Here is a 25,030-nt window from a genome sequence, read left to right as displayed (position 1 = left end):
CGGGGACCGGTTTCTGGCATTACAGCCGTCTTCGGCCCGGTTTGCTTGAATCCTGATGGTGCAATGAGCAAGGGTCTCACATCTGAGAATACCCTTCCACGCTTAGGGTGGACAAAAATATTTACAACAAGGGGTGGTGAGGGACAGAGTCTCTGAATTAAGCAGAAAGCTCTCACCCAGTCAAGAGATCAGGGCTAGATCCAACACCGTTTTTTAGCTCACTGCACCATCCCAGTTTCAGAACCTGGCTGTATGCATTCAATCCTACATACATAGCATTTTGCGATTCTCATATAGCGATTCGCCAAAAATCTGAAAAAAGAATTCTATTGTAAGCCTACATCTGTTAATGACATTTTACATGCAGGTAGCTACCACATACCCAATCTGGAATGGAGTATCCTCTATGGGGAGCTATTCAGGTAAGGGAGTAACAGCAGCTTAGCTATTCCATCTGATAGACATAGAACTAAAAGGAGAAGCTACCCACATAAGATTCTTCTCACTGCAATCACAAAGTAAGTAGAAAGGGAACTATTTGCTATTGGCCGTAAACAGAGATGACTAAGACGATCTAAGATGGAGCACAATTTATAATATATAATCCAAGGAGGTTAGGGAAATATTTAAAAAAGCACTTGAGTCCTCAAGAAGACAATATAAAAGAGCAACTACCAAGTGGGCTGTTGATCACATACAATAGACCCCAAAATGTTCAAGACACACTGGTAAACAGTTTTTTACCACCCAGAAAACCTGAATAGACAAGGTTAACAACTCAAAAACACAGAAATAGGCCAGTTGTTGTTTAGTGAACAATAACTTGCGCTCCCATCAAGGATATGTTATGACCTCACATATTGCATCACTCATGACATGTTATGTGACATCATTGATCACATCACATATTCTACATAAATAACATTGTGAAATTGCTAGTCTGATTAATCAATAATTATGATAGTGTGCTACAGGCTATGTGAAAGGAAGAGTAATAAGACAACCCAATCCAATGTGTGGGCTCTTGTAAGCTTGTCTTTGAGCTTTCAAACTAAATTGGATATATTTTAAGTGAAGCATTTATGAAGGATGTCATCGTCTTTTTACTGCTAATCACCCACTGGAAGTGTGCAGTAGTTGTAGGTCCCTTGTAGGGAACTGGCCTCTGAACATCCCTGAACAATAGACCCCAAACCGTGGATTGGCTACAGGGTTTGGCTAGAGAGCAAGACCACCATCAAAGCTCTATGTTGAATGCAGAGTCTGGCGTGACACAAGGTCTTGAAAACAACCTCCCCTATGTATGTCCAAAGTCTATGCTTAGTGGGGATTGGCAACTTGTGAAGGAATTCCTGCAGACGCAGGAGTCAGTCTAAGGCCTGTATTAAACTTGCCTTACAAACATCTGAAAAAAATGTGCAGTGGAGGTTTCATGCTTGCGGAGGGTGAGGTGCAGGGTCTTCACAGAGTATAGGCACTGAGCGAAACTCCTCATGCGGACTAGATGCAGGGTCTGGCAGGAAGCTAAGTTTTCATGAGTGCTCTCATCAATTTTATCATTTAACAAGATATAAATGAAATAATATTGTTGTTGTTGTATAAGCTTTATTTAGACAATCCGCGCCATAAAACCTATAGAAAACGCCAATTATGATAAAAGAAGAAATGGAAAAATTGTTCGTGCAGCAGCTTATTACAGTTAAATACAAACAAATTATTCGGCATCATTCACGGCTACAGCGAAAGAGCAGTATAAAATTCAACAGATCAGTAATAAAAACAATTGACACAGCATAACAATAAAAACACATACTTAAAACAGTATGGAAGAGGAAGGAGGAGCGTCAAGATGTTTTCACATTTAGGACCTCTTGAAATAATATGCAAGGTAATAAGCAGAGCATGATGGGGATGCAAGTACTACTGATGGAGCAAGGATTCGCATGTAAAGCGACTTGCTCACATTCAAGAACCTCGTTTAATCTATATTGTCATTAATCAACCTGTTTTGTCATTAATAGTGCACGTTCACACAACACGCGGGTGTCCCAGAGATGCTTGCCTATGTGTCTATTAATCTTAACGAAGCTTGCATACTACAGAATCGCTGCTTTGCAGAAATCCAGTCTGCGCATGCGTCGGTCATACCCACGTGATATGACGCACTCGTAGTTCTGGAGGGATTTTTTCGCTCATGCGTATTACTGATAATATGGCCGCTTTGTCTTTAACATGCTCTCCGCTTGCTACTGCCGCTTTTGCCCAGCTGTCTATTTTTGCGTAACCTCTAATGCTATAGATATTATAAAGTAAGGGGTGCAGTGTAGCTAATCATGGGGTACAGTGTATTCATTTTTTCTGTGTTTCTAATTAGTTTTCGCTTACTTTTCATGTACCGCGTATCTGTGGGCCTGGGAGTGGGGAGCCGCTCCATCTTTGAAACCCATGTCACCCTAATCACGTGATGAGGGAAAAACCGAACTGCGCAGAAGTAAAACCAAGCCAGCTGGCTTCTGAAGCTGAGATACGCCTGGGAAAGTCACCCTTGCACCAGGAGAAGATTTCGGCTGTACCTAAAATTGATACAAATGTATATATTTTATGTGTGTCCTATTGTTTTACACCTTCCACATGCCATGGGAACTGAAATGTAAGGGGTGGGTACGAAAATTAAATATTCATTGTGGGAACACAGAATTTTAGGTGGTGACAATGACCTAACCACCTCTCTTGACCAATCCAAAGTTGGGGATCCTGTCACTTGCAACATTTGTGGGTGGTCTAGGGACCCGAAAACAGTATAACTAGCCTAGTTTTAGATAGAGAAATTGTCCGACTTGTCCGAGTAGCAGACCTGTCACCGACCCCACGAACTCTATAGGTGATTGATACAGAGAGCTGCGGAGCACTCTGTCCGTAATTTCCACAAACTCCAAAGGGTGGAATAGTCTTAAGTGCTGGCGAAGCACTTTGCTGGGAGATTCGAGAACCCAATCGGGGTTACTGGCGGCTTCCGTGCAGAGAGGGAGTAGCGCAGGCGTTGCATCCGAAGCTGCAGGTGTTAGTCGTGCCCTTTGGTGAGCCCAGTCCTGATCCAAATCGTGAGACGTATCCTGTCCTGACTGTCCATGAGCTGTACCTGCTCGCCTACTGGCATCCTAAGTTCTTGAGGGTCCTGGTCCTCGCCTTTTCCCCAACTGACCCGTGGCCTGGGTTAGTCCTCATTCCCATCCTAGGTAAAAATAATCGTGGGTGTCTGTCTATCTATTCTCTTTCTTTCTTTGCCTTTTAATAAAGCATTCTTGCCCATGGTATTTTCCCTGTCATCTTCAAAGACTTACATGCAACTGTTTATTAGCTATGTTCCATTTTTCCCTTGCCTGTAGGACATTATTGAAATGGTTTACTTAATTAGTGTGATTTAATGTTACTTGTGTTTAGAATCTATGCTTAAATTAGCAGGTATACTAAGATCAGTTTGAATCACTTGTAGAAATTTAGCAAACCACTGAATAATATGTTTTAACTCACCAGCCTTAGTATAAGCCTGAAACTGAATAGCATGTTCCCTGTTACCCTTACCCTGTAGTTTTCACTCGCACTCAATGGTACTTGCTCTTATTCATAGTTACATTATAGTTATAATCCTGATTATTGATATTCTAATCTGTATCAATTTTATTCTCATGGCATTTGGATTTTAAACTTAATATATCAAGTCTTTAAAACCCTTCAGGTGTATGTGGTCATTATCAGAGGTATAAAGTGTTATTAAATGTATAAGATATATTTGTTAGGCTTATCTCCTATCTACTGATAGCTCCTGATCTATCGGAAACATAGGTACCTGTGACATGGTGGTAAGTCAGGTACTCTGGTAATAGTGGTAAGAAAAACACATAGAATTACTGATGGTGTCGTGTAAACTCGCCCGATTCACAAAAATACAGTCAAACACGTCATGGGCCCAAGTGCGTGAAATCTGGTGAAATAAAGAGTTGGCGACCTGCGCGCTCTATCACTACTTAGGTCTCTGAACAAGACTAGAATACTAGCATTTTTCACAGGTTTTTTTCATTTGTGTCTCCTTTCAACTCCTAACTATGAAGTCACTTTAACCGTTTTTCCTTTCGGTGTCACTTTTGTAACGCTCTTTCTGGTAGATACTCTATCTTACTGCAGATTCTTTAACACCGTCAACAGGTTGGCCTTTGTCTGGAGATGGTTTAGGATATTTTGAGGCGAGCATGCCTTCAGCAGCTAGTGATCAAGGTATTTGAAGACTGGTATTTCTAATCTCTGTAGGTGGGCAGCGGCCACCACCATTTCTTGCATGAACACATGCAGTGCACTGGCAAGGCTGATAAGGAGAAGTGAGAATTGAAAACGATCGGGGCTTACCTGAAACCAAAGGTAGCACCTATGGGAATGCAGGACCAGAATGGCATCCTACAGATCAAACACCGCCATCCAGTCTTGGGGTAGGGTGAGCATACAGAACTGGACCTTCAATTCATTGGACAAATATTTAGGATAAGGAGGAGGACTATGCCATTCTTTGGCATCAAATAGTAATGGCAATAGAAACCAGTCCAGACTTCTAATGTCAGCAATCTCTCTAGGCGTCCCTTGGCCATGAGAGCCAGAACTTCTATAAGTATGGACAAGCGCTCCTCCTTCAAGCGCTGTTGTGAAGAAGTCATATCTGGGGTTTTGGATTGAAAGGGGAAGGAGTAACAATCCTGGACAATCTAGAGCACCCACTGGTCCATTGTGATGCTCCTCCACCAGAGGAGGTAAAAGATGATGTGACCTCCCACCAGGCAATTGTGCGCCACTGATGGTAAATTAAAACAATTGTGTGGCGGCTGTGGGGGTGGATGGCAGTGGGTTGGGTAGTTTGTTATCACTGGGTGCATGTACACTGACAACAAAAACTCTGACCTCTGCCTTGAAAGGCTTTGGAGCGAGGTTGCTGTAGAGACAAGATCCTGGCTGGAGTTGCTGGAATCCTCTTCTGAAGCCTAGAAAGGGCTGAAGTTTTTGCGGAAATTCTTGTATAGGTGGTGCCAATTCAAGGAAGCACACTGTTGCCTTGTTTTCTTGAACTGTTCCATGGCTGAGTCTGCCTCGTCGCCAAAGAGAAGATCACCAATGAATGGCATGTCAATAAGGGGACTGTTAGACGTTGTTCGAAAATACGATTGAGTGGATCCAACTGTGGCGCCTAAGCACCATGGTGGCCCAACTGTCATACCCAAATAGTCACTTGTGTCCTGGGCCGAGTAGATGGAGTACTTCACTGTTGCCATCCTGGATGAGGAATGTGAGGATAGCCCTGGTATTGTCTCGGACAGTTGGTAAGATGTTCGCCACTGTGTTCTATTGAGTATGCAAGTATCTCATTAGCTAGAGGTCCACCACTCAGTCTAATAGCATATGAGAGTATCTCCCCAGGAGGTAGCTAGTGTTCACTGTGCTGAGAGTAATGCTGGCTGAGGAGAACATATTTACAACAAGGGGTGGTGGGGGACAGAGTCTCTGAATTAAACAGAATACTCTCACCCAGTCAAGAGATCAGGGCTAGATCCAACACCGTTTTTTAGCTCACTGCACCATCCCAGTTTCAGAACCTGGCTGTATGCAAATTAGTCTGTTCCTGTCCCAGTGCATGATGGGAACAGGGCAAACCAAACTACAAAAGCCAATTCTTACACTGGGAAGGAAACAAGCTACCGGGGACCGGTTTCTGGCATTTCAGCCGTCTTCGGCCCGGCTTGCTTGAATCCTGATGGTGCAATGAGCAAGGGACTCACATCTGAGTATACCCTTCCACGCTTAGGGTGGACAAAAATATTTACAACAAGGGGTGGTGGGGGACAGAGTCTCTGAATTAAACAGAATACTCTCACCCAGTCAAGAGATCAGGGCTAGATCCAACACCGTTTTTTAGCTCACTGCACCATCCCAGTTTCAGAACCTGGCTGTATGCAAATTAGTCTGTTCCTGTCCCAGTGCATGATGGGAACAGGGCAAACCAAACTACAAAAGCCAATTCTTACACTGGGAAGGAAACAAGCTACCGGGGACCGGTTTCTGGCATTTCAGCCGTCTTCGGCCCGGCTTGCTTGAATCCTGATGGTGCAATGAGCAAGGGACTCACATCTGAGTATACCCTTCCACGCTTAGGGTGGACAAAAATATTTACAACAAGGGGTGGTGGGGGACAGAGTCTCTGAATTAAACAGAATACTCTCACCCAGTCAAGAGATCAGGGCTAGATCCAACACCGTTTTTTAGCTCACTGCACCATCCCAGTTTCAGAACCTGGCTGTATGCAAATTAGTCTGTTCCTGTCCCAGTGCATGATGGGAACAGGGCAAACCAAACTACAAAAGCCAATTCTTACACTGGGAAGGAAACAAGCTACCGGGGACCGGTTTCTGGCATTTCAGCCGTCTTCGGCCCGGCTTGCTTGAATCCTGATGGTGCAATGAGCAAGGGACTCACATCTGAGTATACCCTTCCACGCTAAGGGTGGACAAAAATATTTACAACAAGGGGTGGTGGGGGACAGAGTCTCTGAATTAAACAGAATACTCTCACCCAGTCAAGAGATCAGGGCTAGATCCAACACCGTTTTTTAGCTCACTGCACCATCCCAGTTTCAGAACCTGGCTGTATGCAAATTAGTCTGTTCCTGTCCCAGTGCATGATGGGAACAGGGCAAACCAAACTACAAAAGCCAATTCTTACACTGGGAAGGAAACAAGCTACCGGGGACCGGTTTCTGGCATTTCAGCCGTCTTCGGCCCGGCTTGCTTGAATCCTGATGGTGCAATGAGCAAGGGACTCACATCTGAGTATACCCTTCCACGCTTAGGGTGGACAAAAATATTTACAACAAGGGGTGGTGGGGGACAGAGTCTCTGAATTAAACAGAATACTCTCACCCAGTCAAGAGATCAGGGCTAGATCCAACACCGTTTTTTAGCTCACTGCACCATCCCAGTTTCAGAACCTGGCTGTATGCAAATTAGTCTGTTCCTGTCCCAGTGCATGATGGGAACAGGGCAAACCAAACTACAAAAGCCAATTCTTACACTGGGAAGGAAACAAGCTACCGGGGACCGGTTTCTGGCATTTCAGCCGTCTTCGGCCCGGCTTGCTTGAATCCTGATGGTGCAATGAGCAAGGGACTCACATCTGAGTATACCCTTCCACGCTTAGGGTGGACAAAAATATTTACAACAAGGGGTGGTGGGGGACAGAGTCTCTGAATTAAACAGAATACTCTCACCCAGTCAAGAGATCAGGGCTAGATCCAACACCGTTTTTTAGCTCACTGCACCATCCCAGTTTCAGAACCTGGCTGTATGCAAATTAGTCTGTTCCTGTCCCAGTGCATGATGGGAACAGGGCAAACCAAACTACAAAAGCCAATTCTTACACTGGGAAGGAAACAAGCTACCGGGGACCGGTTTCTGGCATTTCAGCCGTCTTCGGCCCGGCTTGCTTGAATCCTGATGGTGCAATGAGCAAGGGACTCACATCTGAGTATACCCTTCCACGCTTAGGGTGGACAAAAATATTTACAACAAGGGGTGGTGGGGGACAGAGTCTCTGAATTAAACAGAATACTCTCACCCAGTCAAGAGATCAGGGCTAGATCCAACACCGTTTTTTAGCTCACTGCACCATCCCAGTTTCAGAACCTGGCTGTATGCAAATTAGTCTGTTCCTGTCCCAGTGCATGATGGGAACAGGGCAAACCAAACTACAAAAGCCAATTCTTACACTGGGAAGGAAACAAGCTACCGGGGACCGGTTTCTGGCATTTCAGCCGTCTTCGGCCCGGCTTGCTTGAATCCTGATGGTGCAATGAGCAAGGGACTCACATCTGAGTATACCCTTCCACGCTTAGGGTGGACAAAAATATTTACAACAAGGGGTGGTGGGGGACAGAGTCTCTGAATTAAACAGAATACTCTCACCCAGTCAAGAGATCAGGGCTAGATCCAACACCGTTTTTTAGCTCACTGCACCATCCCAGTTTCAGAACCTGGCTGTATGCAAATTAGTCTGTTCCTGTCCCAGTGCATGATGGGAACAGGGCAAACCAAACTACAAAAGCCAATTCTTACACTGGGAAGGAAACAAGCTACCGGGGACCGGTTTCTGGCATTTCAGCCGTCTTCGGCCCGGCTTGCTTGAATCCTGATGGTGCAATGAGCAAGGGACTCACATCTGAGTATACCCTTCCACGCTTAGGGTGGACAAAAATATTTACAACAAGGGGTGGTGGGGGACAGAGTCTCTGAATTAAACAGAATACTCTCACCCAGTCAAGAGATCAGGGCTAGATCCAACACCGTTTTTTAGCTCACTGCACCATCCCAGTTTCAGAACCTGGCTGTATGCAAATTAGTCTGTTCCTGTCCCAGTGCATGATGGGAACAGGGCAAACCAAACTACAAAAGCCAATTCTTACACTGGGAAGGAAACAAGCTACCGGGGACCGGTTTCTGGCATTTCAGCCGTCTTCGGCCCGGCTTGCTTGAATCCTGATGGTGCAATGAGCAAGGGACTCACATCTGAGTATACCCTTCCACGCTTAGGGTGGACAAAAATATTTACAACAAGGGGTGGTGGGGGACAGAGTCTCTGAATTAAACAGAATACTCTCACCCAGTCAAGAGATCAGGGCTAGATCCAACACCGTTTTTTAGCTCACTGCACCATCCCAGTTTCAGAACCTGGCTGTATGCAAATTAGTCTGTTCCTGTCCCAGTGCATGATGGGAACAGGGCAAACCAAACTACAAAAGCCAATTCTTACACTGGGAAGGAAACAAGCTACCGGGGACCGGTTTCTGGCATTTCAGCCGTCTTCGGCCCGGCTTGCTTGAATCCTGATGGTGCAATGAGCAAGGGACTCACATCTGAGTATACCCTTCCACGCTTAGGGTGGACAAAAATATTTACAACAAGGGGTGGTGGGGGACAGAGTCTCTGAATTAAACAGAATACTCTCACCCAGTCAAGAGATCAGGGCTAGATCCAACACCGTTTTTTAGCTCACTGCACCATCCCAGTTTCAGAACCTGGCTGTATGCAAATTAGTCTGTTCCTGTCCCAGTGCATGATGGGAACAGGGCAAACCAAACTACAAAAGCCAATTCTTACACTGGGAAGGAAACAAGCTACCGGGGACCGGTTTCTGGCATTTCAGCCGTCTTCGGCCCGGCTTGCTTGAATCCTGATGGTGCAATGAGCAAGGGACTCACATCTGAGTATACCCTTCCACGCTTAGGGTGGACAAAAATATTTACAACAAGGGGTGGTGGGGGACAGAGTCTCTGAATTAAACAGAATACTCTCACCCAGTCAAGAGATCAGGGCTAGATCCAACACCGTTTTTTAGCTCACTGCACCATCCCAGTTTCAGAACCTGGCTGTATGCAAATTAGTCTGTTCCTGTCCCAGTGCATGATGGGAACAGGGCAAACCAAACTACAAAAGCCAATTCTTACACTGGGAAGGAAACAAGCTACCGGGGACCGGTTTCTGGCATTTCAGCCGTCTTCGGCCCGGCTTGCTTGAATCCTGATGGTGCAATGAGCAAGGGACTCACATCTGAGTATACCCTTCCACGCTTAGGGTGGACAAAAATATTTACAACAAGGAGGAGAACAGACGTTTTGGGAATGCCTCCATGCATTTTGACTGTCTGACTGTCTGACAGGGTGACCAAGAACGCATTTTGATTGAGCTTGGTTGTGGAGGCCTGTCCTACCTGGGTCTTTGGAGTAGGATGTTGTAGAAAGAAGGCAGGGTCCCTAGCTCAGGTTTATGCCCCTTGCAATCAGTCTATGAACTGCGGGCGACAAAATAATTAGGCTTGGTACAGGTGAGCAGCAGTGTATCATTGATGGCCTCATTGAATGGAAGGAGAGGCTCTAGTGACTTTTGTTTAGGTCTTATGTGCGGAGGTTGGTCTTGACCTCAGTGATCGGTAATACAAAGACCAGACCTCTGCTGCCCACTTTAGGACCGTAGCAAAATAGGCAGACTTCTCAGTAGCTGTACTCTGTGTGGGTGAGTGGAGACCTGTTACAGTGGATGTGCCAACTCTGTCATCCTGAAGGTCAAAACAATAAGTTCTTCTCATAGTTCGCTTTCATTGTACTCATCTGGGTCAGAGATGAGGGGCGTGGCCAGTAAGGCCAAAATGGCAGACCACCTTCAGTTAGTTCCTCACTGCCCCCATTTATCTGAGCCTCTCCTATACCGATACATTGCCATCCTTTTCTTTGCGTCTGGGATCTGCTCAGACACATCCTGAATGCATCAGTTGGTTCAGGAGGGAAGCCAGCAAACACAAGGAGATGATTGACAAAGTGCTGAAAATTTTCAAAAACTCGCCCCCAGTCACAGATCTGGGTTGAATCCATCCTCATTCTTTACCTCACTTTGTCACCCCAGTTCTGACATAGCTGTATGCAAATCAGCCTTGACTCTGTGCCTCATGGGAACAGTTCAGCCCGAACTGCCAAGCCATGTCTTCCCTGGACCAGAAACAAGCAAGCTGGGCCCGGTTTCGGGCTAACAGCCCTCTTCAGCCAGGCTAGCTTGAATCCAGTGGCAAAGTGAGCAAGGGACCCACGTCTGGGCATACCCCGCCAACTTAGGGCGAACAAAGGAAACACAAGGAGATGATTGACGGAGTGCTGAAACCTTTCAAAAACTCACTCGCAGTTATAGATCTTCTTGAATAGAGCAGGGCTATCATCCTGCATCCGGAACCCCAGCTAAGTCCAGAGGCCCTCGCTCCCTGATTTACTACACCACCAGCCCAGGCCTATCCCAGACAAAGCCTACTGCTCGGCCCCTGGGCCGATGGAGGACCTGAGAGTGGCAGCCCCTCAGACTTCTGCTGCGGCCATGGCCTGCCCCATGTGGGTAACTCTCTCAGACCCTGCTGTGGGCGCCAACTGGAGGGCTCTGGTCTGCTTAGGGTACCTTAGAGTGCCCCATGACACTTTGGGCCCCCCAAGACCACTGGCCTGGGACCCAAGAGCATCCGCGACACTTGGCTGGACCTCCTTCGCAGTGGCACACGAGTGAGTGGGGGTACCTGCCCTTCGGCTCAGATTGGGGGCCCCTGCTTGTCCGGAGTGGAGGCCTCCGCACCCTGCGTACATCCAGCATATGGGAGAAATGCACTCCCTGGTGGGCCACTCTCCCTTGACTGCTCCCTGAAGGAGGTAGGGCCCTGCATATTGGGGTGCCCGTCACCTGCTCTTCCCCCTGTGAATATCCCATCCAGGAAGCTGTAACGGGGCTTTGCGTTGAGTCCTTTTTGCAGCTTCTTGGAGTTGGAGCTCCATTGTGGCATTCTTTTAGCAAGGGGGGAGGGGGGGGGGGGGGGATGCTGCCCCCACAGACCCATGTCATTCCCCAGAGGAGATCTTCAAGAGCTTTTTTCCTGTATGGCTGACCTCTGCCAATCGTCTCACCTTGGGCTGCTTCCTGGACATTTATTAGAGTAACAGGCTTTGACTGAGTGCGCTGCATCCTCCATCTGAACTGGATGTCCTCCAGGAGCGACCCCGTCTGCCGACTGATCCGCTGCAGCCGCACATCCGCTCTTTATCGTCCTAAATGCCTATTACCGCATCACACAGGTATCGTCCTGAGATCCCTGGTGGACTGAGACAGTGGAGAGGATTTCCCTTGGGTTGCTTGTGCAGCAGCCTCATTTCAGTGTGTACCTCTTGCATTCCAGCTAGGCCCGGAGGCTCTGCAAGTGGGCTTGCAACTCTGTACCAATAGCACCATCCCCATTCCCACAATATTATGCAACAGTCCTTCACCAAACATGGCCTGGACCAAATCGACTCCCTCGGAGTCCTCACCATAAGAGGGAATGCTGCAACCTTCTGGAGAAACACCACCACCAACTCCCATAGACAAGTTTGACAACTTGCATCAGGCCATCAACTCCTTCGACAGGTCGGTCGTCTGGGCAAATTAACATAGAACAAGCTCTTTCAGGCTCAGGAAGCAGCCCATATCCTAGACAATTTACAACTGATCCCTCCTGCAGGGAGGACATGGCAGCAGCCAAGCCCAAGTAGAGACTCTCTGAAAGACTCAGGCACTTCAAATATATAATCCATATTACCCAAGTGCAAATCAAATGGGATAGAGGCGGACAGTTGTCTTGGTCGGCCAATCAGGAGCATTTGCAAACTTCAATAACCAAACTTCAAATTCCTGGTGGGGGCTCTGGTATATGCTCCACACAAAATAGACTGCAGCTACTGGGATTTTTATGCAAATCTCCGAGTCAGTTTGCGACTTTTTGCCGCAGATCTCTTCCTCCTTTCTCTCAGACATGTTGCTCTCCCCAGATTTCAGGATCTCGCTACAGCTAAAATCCCCAGGACTGATGGCCTCTCCCTCAATTGTTACAGAGCCTGTGCAGGTCTCCTTGCTCCTAAGCTGATGCAGCTCTAGAGGACATACTTGGCAGAGGGAGCTCTTCCACAGCCTTTCAGAAAGGCCCTCCTAGTTCCAATACTGAAACCCCCTCATGACCCAGCCTCCTATAGACCGCATGCCAAACTCAATTTGGACTATACAATCTTCTAAATTCCTTGCATTCCGATCCTCCACTCCTACCAGAACTCATACATCCAGATCAAAATGGATTTATTCCCAATTGAAATACCTTCTTAAATTCATTTTATCTGTATCTGATTGGATAGGCAGGCCAGCCATACTATCAGATGGGTATGCCTATTTGAGGTACTGTGGTGATTTGGCTTTGGGTCAAATTTAATTTGGTACGTTAATCTTCTTAATACGCAGCCTGTGTTACGTGTCGACATGGGCAAATCAATATCCTCCTGCTTCAAAATATCTCGGGGAAGCTGTCAGGGATGTCCCTGCTACTTTTGCATTAGCTATGGAACCTACCCAGATATTGGCCTGAATAGGGCGCCTAGTCCTTTCCAAGATGATAGTCGTCCCATGCCTGTTTAAAGATTTTTCAAATATTTCCTTGGTGGCGCCTCTAGCATTTTCCCAGGGACTATATATTGTGCTAGGCAAACTTATTTGGCATTACAGGCTCCTGAGACTGGCCCTCGCCAAGCTTCGACTCTTGACAGTGACAGGGGGGCTGGGAGCCTCACAATCTGAAATCTGCTACCTGGCTCCACAGCTCCAATGTCTGAGTAGATGGCTTTTGGGTCTCTCCCTTGAGGTGACAGTTATAATGTACTTCTATTGATGAAGACCTGATGCCTACAAACGTGACCTGAAGTACTTCGAGTCGCCTTAAGCGGTTATGCCCAAGCCCCCTAGCCCTCACACTCACAAAACAGACTATCCCAATGCCGAAGCCTCATCATGGGTCTCCCGACTCCCACTGGGCCTCTTGGCTCTAGACCTCAACGTACCAGCCACTACACCCACATTATGACAATAGGGGATTTATATGAGAATCAGTGGCCTACTTTCAAGGAACCCCGGGGTGAATTCAATCTGCATGAGGGTCAATTCCTTTTGCATAACACACTACACATTGGAATACAGTGGCTATGGCCCACCATCCATGAGCCCTGCCCTGGAGACTCACCCGTGCTACAAGCCATGTATACCATGGAAAATGGCTGGAACCATGTCACTTGTTTGTATAAAGCTCTTCTCTCTTTCTCTTTCCCGTCTCTAACTCCCCTGAGAGATAAATGAGAAACAGAAGCAGACCACTCCTTCTATGACGGAAAATGTGCGCAGGCACTAGCACTCCCACATAAGATAAGATATAATGCCAAGTTCAAACTGATTCAATATTTCATAGTGAACAGGGCCTATCTTTCACCAGCCCTCTACTGGGTTTCCGAGATGATAATGTTCAATTTATTTTTTACTTGTCTGCTTTTCCCCTAAGGAAGACTCAGAGTAGTTCCATGTCCTCCTGGCCCACTAACCTTGACCTTGAGGGTAAATAAAATGAATATTTTCATCTCGGAGGCCCAAGGAGGGCTTTTAAATTAAATTAACATTTTGCTACAGCACAGAAACCTACTAAAGGTAAAGGAATTTTGAAAGTGCACTACTGATACCAGCATGCAACACTTAGATGAACTCACCTGTGAGGACCAATGAGGGCTAATTAACCCCAACACAAAAGCGCATAAATAAGAGTTGGTAACATAAGCAGTAGCCATACCCCTTTTTCAAAGCAGGGATACTGCTGTACAAAAACACCTCATGAACGAGGAAAGAAGTAGCAGCAGAATCAAGGTTGGCTGTATCTACATGTCTTTACATGTGGAGTTAAGAATAATTTTTATCTAACCTGCTTATATGTTCTTAACTTCACAATATATTGTAGTCAATATTCTAAATATACTATCTTTAGAGGACGATATTATCATTGCTCTTATTCAGAAATACAACTTGGTCACCAGCTACTCCTATAGACAGCCTCTTAACAAATTTTGGCTACCACGTTGCCTCTGGCAAGATGTGGAGTTCTCGATCATGGATTGTATGTAATGTAAGCTCGCCAAAGACACTGAAGCACCCCTAACTGGGCTTCCGTTATTGAAGGGCAAGACATGCCATAAAACAAAGTTGAGAAAATGACGCATTTTGCATAGCACCCAAGAACCTCATAGCTTGTAATGAAGACCATGAAGAATTTGTAGTAAGACCACTGACCACAATTAATTGGCATGAGAGGATACAATCCTTGCTTACCTGTAGCAGCTGACATATAACTTCTTCTCTTTTCTGTGATGAAGGTAAATAGCTGCCATTTTTTCTTTAGCTTGAATAAAATAGGCCTGCTCAGAGGTGATGTTTCGCAACATAGTTAAGGCTTGTTCAATGTCACCTTGTGCTAAGGCCATGTCGGAATTAGCTATCATTATGCGCAATTCTTCAGGTGTACCAGAAAATTCATTAATTGCGTCTTGCAATACTTTAGCAGCTTCATGCTGGAAAACATAATAATCTAAAGTAAGTAGTTGCGGACACCAATGAGACTTGATATTTAAACATAATTATTTGTATTTATTTTATTTTATTTGAAAGCATACTTTTCTGACTTACTGATTTCCACTTCCTAAATGAGGAGAGGAGTCAAGTAATTACTGAAATAGGGAATGTACATTCACTGTTGCCAAGCCTGAGAATAGTGTTACAAGAAGTTCAACACTGACATTTTACAAGGTGAAATACATGGCTGACCTTCAAAATTGATTAGAACTGTTCCACCATCCTGGCTCACTAATGTCTTTTTACAGAAGGGTTCTACTTGTAACCTTGCATTAGCGCTCGAGACTCCACCCTGATGACTGCCACAACAAGTAACATTAGAGTGCCCTCCAGTTCAGACCACAGCACTGTGGTCGGTGAATTAAATTAACCTTGATTGCCAAATGCATCAGCTACAAGGTTCCTCAACTCCCTTTTTCCGAAACACTGCTACAGCTTATAACACTTAACGGTAATTGCCAGAAACAATAGGCAACGGATATCTACCTACAGTGAGAGATCTCTCAACGTTACCCACATTTTGTATAGTTCATAAGTCATTCCTATAAAAACAAAAACAGAAACAACGGCACTCAGTGCTAACAAAGCTGACCTCATGTTCTGAAATCTCTTTACGATCTTAATTTACTTCTTTCACTATGTCACATCAAAAAACATTTTGTCATTTGTTAGACTCCAGCAGTTGCCACCTTCAAAATACATCTTTATATTTTATTTCTTAGCGATTTGGCGACCTCGAGGCTGCATTTCCTTTCCAGAATTGGTTTCATTATAGTTTATGACGGAGCATGCATGCCTAGAAATTAACTGTTGGTGAGACGGAAGTGGTCCTGCTCGGAAAAGGCACCTCTCCCTGGTCCTTGTCCTGGGGCTCTCAAATGTAGGACCAATGCCAAACCCTTCCAACTTGGCCAAGAGCCTAGGGAACGTGATCGACAAGCAAATCTCGATGCCCAACCAGATCAAAAAGGTCGCTCCTCCTGCTTCCATACCCTGAAACTTTAAAAAAGAAAAGAAAAAAAAGCCTACATTTGGTACTAGCTGGACATGCTTAGATCCATCATAAAAACACTGATCACCAGGAGACTGGACTACGACAACACCCTTTATGTCAGCATAACCTCTCAACTCACCAAGAGAACCCAAGTCATGTATAAAACAGCACTCAGACTCACTCTCAACCTCCCACCCTGCCTTCACAGATCCAAACACCTCAAGGACCTCAACTGGCTCTCAGTCCACATAGCGCCCTCTTCAATCTCCGGACACACACACACCGAGCATACCTGAACAGCTGCATTCAGTTGCACACACCAATCAGATACCTCCACTCAGCTAGCCCTCTCCTCACCCACGTTCCCCACATCTGCCAAGGAAGAGCTCAGGCTGCGCCTTTTGCTACCTTCCCCCCACAGCCTGGAACTACACAACCTTCCTCGTCAGAACAGCCAGCTCCATCACTGAACTCTGCAATAAAATGAAAACCTCGCTCTAGCAATAGACACCAGTAAGAGTAGCTCCATCCTTCTTAGGCGCCAGGATACCCTCTAGGAAGATAAGTGTGCCATACAAATAAGCATCTGGCTGTAGGCACACAGCATAGTGATATAACAATGAATGTACCTTAATTATTTTTGATGTATAGGATTCAATGCTTGTATGAAAAAAATGATGAAAGCATAATTGTTCATGAATTATTCACATTTATTCTTGTTTATACACATTGTTTTGAAATGTACTGAAATGTGAAATTTTATGTTTACCTATATCCCCAGTAAAAGGGATGTTTTCAGCCTCTGTACATTGTTGAAAGTTTGCAAATTGTTTTGAAATGCGAGATTTATGACAAACGCATACCTTCTCTAAATAAATATTGGAAGGTACACACCAGCTGAATAAACCAGTTCTGGTCTGTTAAAATCGAATCCTGGCACTTTCTTTTTTACCAATACAAATAAGCATAACATAAAATAACATTAAAAGGTGAAAGGGATTGCACAAAATATTTACAGACTTTTCCTGAAGTGTGTCAAATTAACCATATATACTTTATATCCGACTCATAAAAATATTAAATAGTGTTCTTCAATAACTTGTATTCCTATGCACGCTATTAATTCATAACATTAGCCTGCTTTTTAAATTGTTCCATCAACACCAGTGCTAAAGTGTGACTGCTGCCCAACTCAACGGTGCTCAATATAACAACCTCAGATGGATTAAATAAATAGTGAAGCCTCTGCGATTTGAGCCTGTTATCATACGGTCAAGGTAGGGCTCATGCATGGCGTGCAGTAGTTCACCTAGCCACCAGATCAAACACCCGTTAGCACTACGCTTTAACAACAATACAAAAGTTCCTATACTTGGAGCCTCATTTTTACAAATGTCTAGTAGAGAGAGGGGTACTACAAGAACTTCTGAACAGGGTGGGACTCGTACTGTTGCTCTGTGCAGGTATATGATAAAACACTACAGAGGGTGAATGAGCAGAACCAGATCATCTGGTGCCCTGATCTCAGTCACCCTGGTAGCCACTGTTTTGGAGCAAATGGGAAACAGCCAGGAGCGCCATTGTTTTCCGCAGGCAGACAGAGAACCATATATAAATACGTACTGAATGAAGGATCAAACTACATATGTCAAAACCTGGTGTCTAGGGGAAAACAGTACAGTAAAAAGACACTCAAAGCAGGCCCGAAGGATAGGTAAAGTTAAGGAAAAGTCCTGTCACCTCTTCTTGGTTCAACCGAGGAAAGAAATAAGATACTCTCGCTACACTATCAGGAAGTGTGGAGTGTTGAAACGTAGGAGCAGAAAGCTCTTTAGAAGTCCGGGTGCTGGAGCTGGTAGCAGAGCCATCCCATACGACAGCTCATCAACTACAAAGAAAACTAGACTTCACAGGGGATCCAAACAGCACAGCCAAAGGGCTCAGCTGTGGGTTGGGGAAGGAAATTCATGCATAGAACAACTACGCTTCTAGGAAAGCAGACCACTGCATACACCCAGCTCTACTCTTCTCATTGAAACAATCTTTACTAGTTCATGGGATGCGGAATGTCCTTGTAAGAGCAGGTGTAGTGTGATGTGGCTCCTGAGTGTTCCCAGACCTCAATTTTCTTTGTAAAATTGAATTGCCTGGCACGCTTGTCAACTGGGTGGTAAGGCAACGCTACCAACATTCTCTTTTACAAAACCCAGCCAACATCTCATAAACCAGTGCCTCAATCATCCAGCAAAGACTCAGTACTATGCCAAAAGGAAAGCCTTGACCTGAAAAAAAGCCAACGCTCTCTCGGACGATTCCTTTACACCAACTCCGGTACCCACCTCCCGGAGTCCGAGTTCGGTCTTCTTTCCTTAAAATGTCCAGACACCAAGGAAGGAAGGAGATTAGCCGAGGAGGCACACCCAATCCTTAATAATGGCCACAACAACTGACTCAAAGGCATCCGAGTGGCCGACCAGTCAACATTCCTACAGGACTCCAGTTCAAGGAGCCTAACCACCATATTAGGGGCTGATTAGAGAATACATTTTCAAGGCCCCTCACAAAGGATCCCACTCACCATCTCCACAGGGCCCATGGGAGTCCAATAAACTTTCAACACCCTACACAGTGAAAACCATGAGGCACTGCCCATTGCAGGGCTATGTTTGGAGTTCGAGCGCAGCAAGGAGATTCTTCCAACCAGGCCCTCCACTAGGTTTCCAGGAGACGCTGACCCAGGGAACTGCCCCGGAGAGAGCAGCAATGGTGAGAGACAACTACCTTCCCAAACCCACTGAGAAATGGAAAGAAGTTCAGCCTAGCAAACAGCACTCGTGCACAGTAATGGTGATAGAGAAAGTGCACAAAAGGTATGACAACACTTTTCCCCCAGACAATGCCACCAAAACAGGAGCAGGGAAAAAACATTCTAGAGGCCAATCCCACTTAGTTGTCCTCAAAGAAGCCTAGAAGGGAAAGCATATCTGATCACAAACCGGGCAACTTTTCGGACGGCTTTCTTGTCACGCTGGAAGCACAAATGGAAGCACTGCTGGCTCAAACCCCTGTATATGGAAGCAAGTACCAATGCAGGCCCATCAGCCCCATCCAAAACAGGGGCCCCATATCTCTCCAAACTGGGCCTTCCAGCACCTCCCTGGCACTAAACGTTATCCCGCTCCTGCGCGTCCTGGTCTGTAAGGAAGAAAATGGGTTGCCTGTCATCAGCATAGTAATGTTGTGAGAGAATATGATACAGGGGAAAAGGGCTCATATGTATTGAGGAAGGTCAGGCTCAGGGAGGATCCGACTGGAACTCAGCAGTTGAGGTTGCGGACGGCAGAGGTGTACAGGGGCAGGCTGACTGACTCAGTCCTTCCCGTCAAGATGGAGCAGATCCGTCTGAGTGCTTGTCAGTGGATGCAGAGGTCATGTAGTGTTGGATGAGGATATAGTACGAGATTGTATCAACCGCTGTGGAGAGATGTAGGAGCATGAGGGCCGCTGCATCACCTCAATCCAGAGTCATGCACTTGTCACCCGTGATGGTGATGAGGGCAGTTTCCATGCTGTGGGAGGGTCTGAAATCAGACTGAGTGGTGTTTAGGAGTTGGTGGTCATTGGGGTATTTTCTGAGGCATCTGTCGATGCTTTTCTCAAAGACCTTGGCTGGGGATGGTATCAGAGAAATCGGTCTGTAGTTGCCCAGTGTTGAAGGATCCGCAGAAGGTTTCTTCTGCAATGGGAGGACAGTTGCGTGTTTAGGAGTCTGGGAAGGTCGTGGAGGAGGTGGTGGCATTCAGAATAGGTGTGAGCATGGAGCTGATGGATTGCAGTACCTGTTGTGGGGGCAAGTCCAATGGGCCCCTGAATGGACGCACTTTATGGTGTCAGTGGTTTTTTCTGGGTTGATGACAGGCCATGTGGTTAGCATTAATTCTTTGGAGAAGATTGGGAGGTGTTTTGAGAGGTCTGTCTGGTCAAGCTGCAAGTTGAAGTTGGTAGTTTCTGTCAGTAGCTTGGATATTGTCGCTGAAGTTTTGAGAGAGATTGTTGGAGAGGTCCTGCGAGTGAGTGATCGAGTTGGAGGTGGCTGATTGTGAGGTCAAACCCTTCACGCTAGCGAAGATTTCTTTACTTCTGTTGGTGCTGGCATTTATGTGGCATATCAGAGCAACATGTTTACAGGTGTGGTAAATTTGGTGGTAGCGTCTCAGGGCGGATTTGAGCGTGCTCCTGTCTGTATTGTCCTGACTCATTCTCCATTTGCGTGCCAGTTTAATACAGTGGTGTTTCATTAGTCCAAATTCCTCTGTGTACCTACTAGCTTTGGGTCTAGATTGTGTTGTATCACGGTATAAGAGGGGGCCATGGAGTCTGCAAAGCAGGTGATCCAATTGTTGAAATTCCTGATGAATTTGGGTTTGGGTGGGTGGGTGGGCGTTGAGAGCAGTGTTCAGTCCTTGTCAGTGACCTTGATTCCAATTTCAGTAAGCTGGTCTGGCGGTGGCACATGTTGGACCGTAACAGGGATGCTGAATGTATTCTCTCTCCAGAATACTGTTGTGGGCTTGTTGACTCAGATGTTGCCAATAACTAGCGAGCGTTTCATTGGCTAAACCCCATACTGATCTAAACCATGTTCTTGACGCTTAATAATGGCCGATAACTGTTGGGCATGTTACCATAACACTAGCCGGGTCACCTTCTACCTGGCATGGGCAAACAATCCTGCGATATCAGTTACACCCACGGGTAGACTTAGGCCAATTTAGCTCTATTAGGCCTTATCGACCACACAAACGAACGTTTGATTAGAGACCCTTCACTATAATAAGATCCGCCTCTCTTCATCCACCTCTGTTCTGCTTATGTGCAACACCTAGAACATGGATAGTACATAGATTGTGTATTTACCCACTATAATAAGACCCACCTCTCTCTATCCACCATTGTTCTGACAATGAGTAACACCTACAACATGGAGAGAACATAGACTGTATCTACCCACTATCTAAGCCCCCCCCAAAAAAACCCGCTCCACTCCATCATGGCCGCTCCATTTACCACCGATACCACATGACCCACCGGGTCTTGCTGCTTCCTGTTTTGGAGCTTTAGGCCACGCCTTGCGTGTTACTTAACTTGGAGACACGCCACAGGTACTCCACTATCCGGACCCGGTAGCGATGGGTAGGCACTGACTGAGGCAGTAGAAAGTAAGTGTACTTCTGATACTTCCCTGGCGCCCAGGTTCCTGTTATTGCAGTTTCCGTGTCCAGACAGCGGTGCCGCTAGGAGCAGGGCTACACGCTCCCTTTTGTAATCTCTTTTGATCGTGAGGCTGAGCCCGTAGCATTTCTTACTGGCCTCCCGACCATGCGGCTATTACTGTACAATATACCGCACAAAGGCTCTTTTTGAATCGGGGCCACACGTCCCTCTGTAATCGCATTGTGATGGTGAAGCTTAACCCGTAGCATTCTGTCACAGGTTTTGACAATGCAGGAAGTGTTTAACTTTATACCGTGACTGCTTTTTACCCACCCCTCTGCACGTAATTGGGCTACATTTGACCGCAAGGTGGGCATTATTTAGCAGGCAACGCACTTCTTATAGAACGGTCTTGGTGCACACAACATGATCAGGAGTGATCTGCGGGCACATTAACTTGAGGGCAGAGGATGTCAGCGCCCTTGACTGTGCTGCGCATTACTTGTGGTCTCACATGTACCGACATGCTTCCTCTTTTCTGCAGTGAGGTCCCCTAACAATACTTGAGACCTAAGACACCCCCTAAGCGATAACTTATGTATACCTTATCTACCATTGAGACTGGGGCACTCGCCATTTCACGGAGCTGACGTCACATGAGTCTACTCTATATCTAGTCAATTTTTACATCAAATATTCTTATACCTCCTTCCATAGCCGCTACCACTATGGTTTCCCCCTTGATGTCAGACCTACCGGGTACTGTTGACACCCTTATACTCTAACCCATAGGTGAGTAACAGTACACCCAAACCCATGGATTTGCATTTTATTCCATTTGAATGCTGCTATAATCAGTTGTTTTGAACCTTTTATTTTAACCACGTACTAGTCACCTATTTCACTAGTATGTCACATTATCACATCAACACGGTGTGCTCACGGTCACTTGTTGTTACTTACCAGTGGTAATGATCTCCTTTGTCTCCCCTTTAGGCAAGAGCAGAGTCAAACAGATAGTACAACTTATGTGCTGTATTTAAACTGATACTATTACAGGTCATGTTTTGTAGATAGTAGTTTTTATTAGGTCCTGAAGAATCTCAGTCAATGCAATAGAAGCGAGAAACACGTTGACCACACCATTTGCACTTTAGTTATGTTACGTCCTTGGAAACCTTTGTTCCAGCGACCATAGACTATTCTCGATTTTACTTGCGGCAGAGGACCACCAGAATAAAATTGTTTTCCGGTACCTTGTGCCACATTTTATCCTCACCCACACCATCTTCCCTGTCCTGGCCCCTCACCCACACTTCACCCATAGGCAGTTGGATAAAAGATCTCCGATAAAGAGCCCCTCTTTGAGGTGAGCACATTGGGCATTGCACCGCCTGCCCAACGAGGAGCATTGCCGATGATGAAGCATGACATTCGCAAGGGTGTGTGAGGCCATTATATCCAACTAATTGGATACCCAGGGGTGGTCCTCCTACGAGCACTATCCCTCCTACCTTAGTGACCGTTTCCTTTCCCTTCTCCTTTTCTTTAGGAACAGCTCAGTCAATTTGTCGTTCAGCACACGGAGTCCCACAGGGGTCTATTCTGAGCCCTTTGCTCTTCAACATTTATGTTAGACCCCTGGCAAACATCGTGGAGGACCGGGTCTATCCCTCTATTCGTATGCTGACGATACGCAGATTATTTTTTCATTATCCACCACTAAGGACGTCACAACATCTTCCCTTCAGTGTGGTTTACGGCAATTGACAGAGTGGATGCGTCTCAACTTTCTGAAGTTGAATGGGGACAAGACTGAGGTGGTCATCCTGGGCAAGCACAAGGACCTATGGGGCCCTCACCATTGGCCTCAGGAAACGGGACCCCTTCCCCGACCAGTCACTCAGGTCCGTAATCTGGGCTTCATTATCGATGAAAACCTCTCCATGAGGCAACAGGTGGGGAATGTTGCTGCCATCTGTTTACGATCTTGAGATGGTACCGCAAGATCATCTGGATGCTCCCTGTTTCAACCCAACAAGCGGTAGTCCAGGCACTCATCACCTCCCGCCTCGACTACAGTAACGTTCTCTACCTTGGTGGGTGTCAGACGGTCTTGAGAAACCTACAGGTAGTGCTGAACTCTGCAGCACACCTTCTTTGCCAAGTCCCTAGACAGCCTTCCATCTCGCCTTTCCTCCGCGATCTTCACTGCTTCCGCATTGATCAAAGAATCAAATTCAAAACTCTTTGTTATATTTTTAAAATCAAACAAGGTGTTGCGCCATTGTATCTTCAAGAGCTCATCCATCCTTATATTCCATCTTGTCGGCTGCGGTCCACAGCTCATGGGGACTTTGTGATCCCTAGATCCAAACTTGTAAGAACGGGTGGCCGTTCCTTTTCCTTCCTTGGTCCTAAGATCTGGAACTCCCTTCCTGTTTCTCTGAAGAACGACTCTTCGTATCTTAGCTTCCGAAGAAACCTTAAGACTTGGCTCTTTTTGCAGTAAATGCTCCCCTGTTCACTCTCCCTCTAGCGATTTGCTAGGCGCCGGGAAACCCATTTTGGGTAGCTGCGCGCATTACAAATTTAATTTAATAATAATTTAATAATAATAACATAGGTAGGTCCCTTTTATCGGTGAGCAAGGCCCAGGCTTCCAAGGTCTTTGATGAGCGCTTTGAGTTGGGGTATTGGTGGTCTCCCAGGTGGAAGTTTAAATCTTCTAGTAGGATAAATTGCTAGCGTCAAAGGCAAGTGGTGCATTTAAATCCATGATTGGTTAAGTTGGTGAGCAGTCCTGGGGGACTGAGGTTAAAATATGTGTATCATAAGCCAAATATCCTAGACTTTGTGCAACAGAAGTAAGGCCCTTAACTGGCCCTTAACTGTACAGTATCCAGGATTGCCTAAATGAAAGGAAGCCTCTGCGACTGAGTCAGCTGTGAGTTCAACACATTCAACATTGAGGCAAACGATGTCAAGAGGTTCGCCACTCCCTGGAGGTAGACTACAACTGACTTTGGCAAGCCTACATCAACAATTTATCATCAACAGCGGTGGAACCCCGACTAGAAGATGGGCAGTGACCCCCACCATCACTTTCATGAACACCTATGGGGCACTGGTAAGGAAGAAGGGGAACATGACAAACTAAAATGCTTCTGGCTAATCTTGAACAACAGGTAATGTCTGTGGGACTGCAGGGTGCGTATATGAAAGTATGCATCCTGCAGGTCCATGGACACCATCCAATCACACGGGTCCAGGGCAGACAGAACCTGGGACAGCGTGAGCATTTTGAATGGGTCCTTCCACAGGAAGGCATTCAGTTTAAGGTCTAAGATGGGCTTAAGTACTCCATGCATCTTAGACACAAGAATATAGCAAGAGTAGCAACCCTCCCAAAATTCAGAGTTTTCAGCCCTCTCAATAGCTCATTTGGAAAGTAAAACACTACTGCTGATGGCGGGGGGGGGGGGGGGGAGAGGGGGGTAGTGGAGCAAAAAAGAAGGGAAGAGCATAGCCATGTTGAACCATTTAAAGGCCCCATCTATCCGACATGATGGAACTGCACCCTGGGACAAAACGCTGTATCTTGCCTCCCACTGGATCGTTGTGTGCCACTAATGACAAAGGCTTGGTGGCTATTGTTACAGAGCAGAGGGATTGTTGGGAGGGTCAGTACCCTGGTAGGCCGGCATGTTGCCTACCAGATCCACATCCATAGCCTCTAAAGGGCTGG

At 46.1% G+C, this 25,030-nt stretch overlaps 1 protein-coding gene across 1 annotated transcript in view; it reads right to left on the bottom strand.

Moving 5' to 3' along the window:
• The window catches only part of TTC21B (tetratricopeptide repeat domain 21B), a 502,211-nt gene that overhangs the window by 284,613 nt on the left and 192,568 nt on the right, over positions 1 to 25,030 (bottom strand). Inside the window, exon 15 of the mRNA XM_086956589.1 lies at positions 14,775 to 15,013. Coding sequence (XP_086812715.1) covers positions 14,775 to 15,013 — 239 coding nt within the window. The remainder of the gene's footprint in view (positions 1 to 14,774; positions 15,014 to 25,030) is intronic.

The sequence above is a fragment of the Lissotriton vulgaris genome, chromosome 2_1 (genome assembly GCF_964263255.1).
Source record: "Lissotriton vulgaris chromosome 2_1, aLisVul1.2, whole genome shotgun sequence".
Taxonomy (NCBI): domain Eukaryota; kingdom Metazoa; phylum Chordata; class Amphibia; order Caudata; family Salamandridae; genus Lissotriton; species Lissotriton vulgaris.
This window is presented reverse-complemented; position numbering and strand designations above follow the sequence as displayed.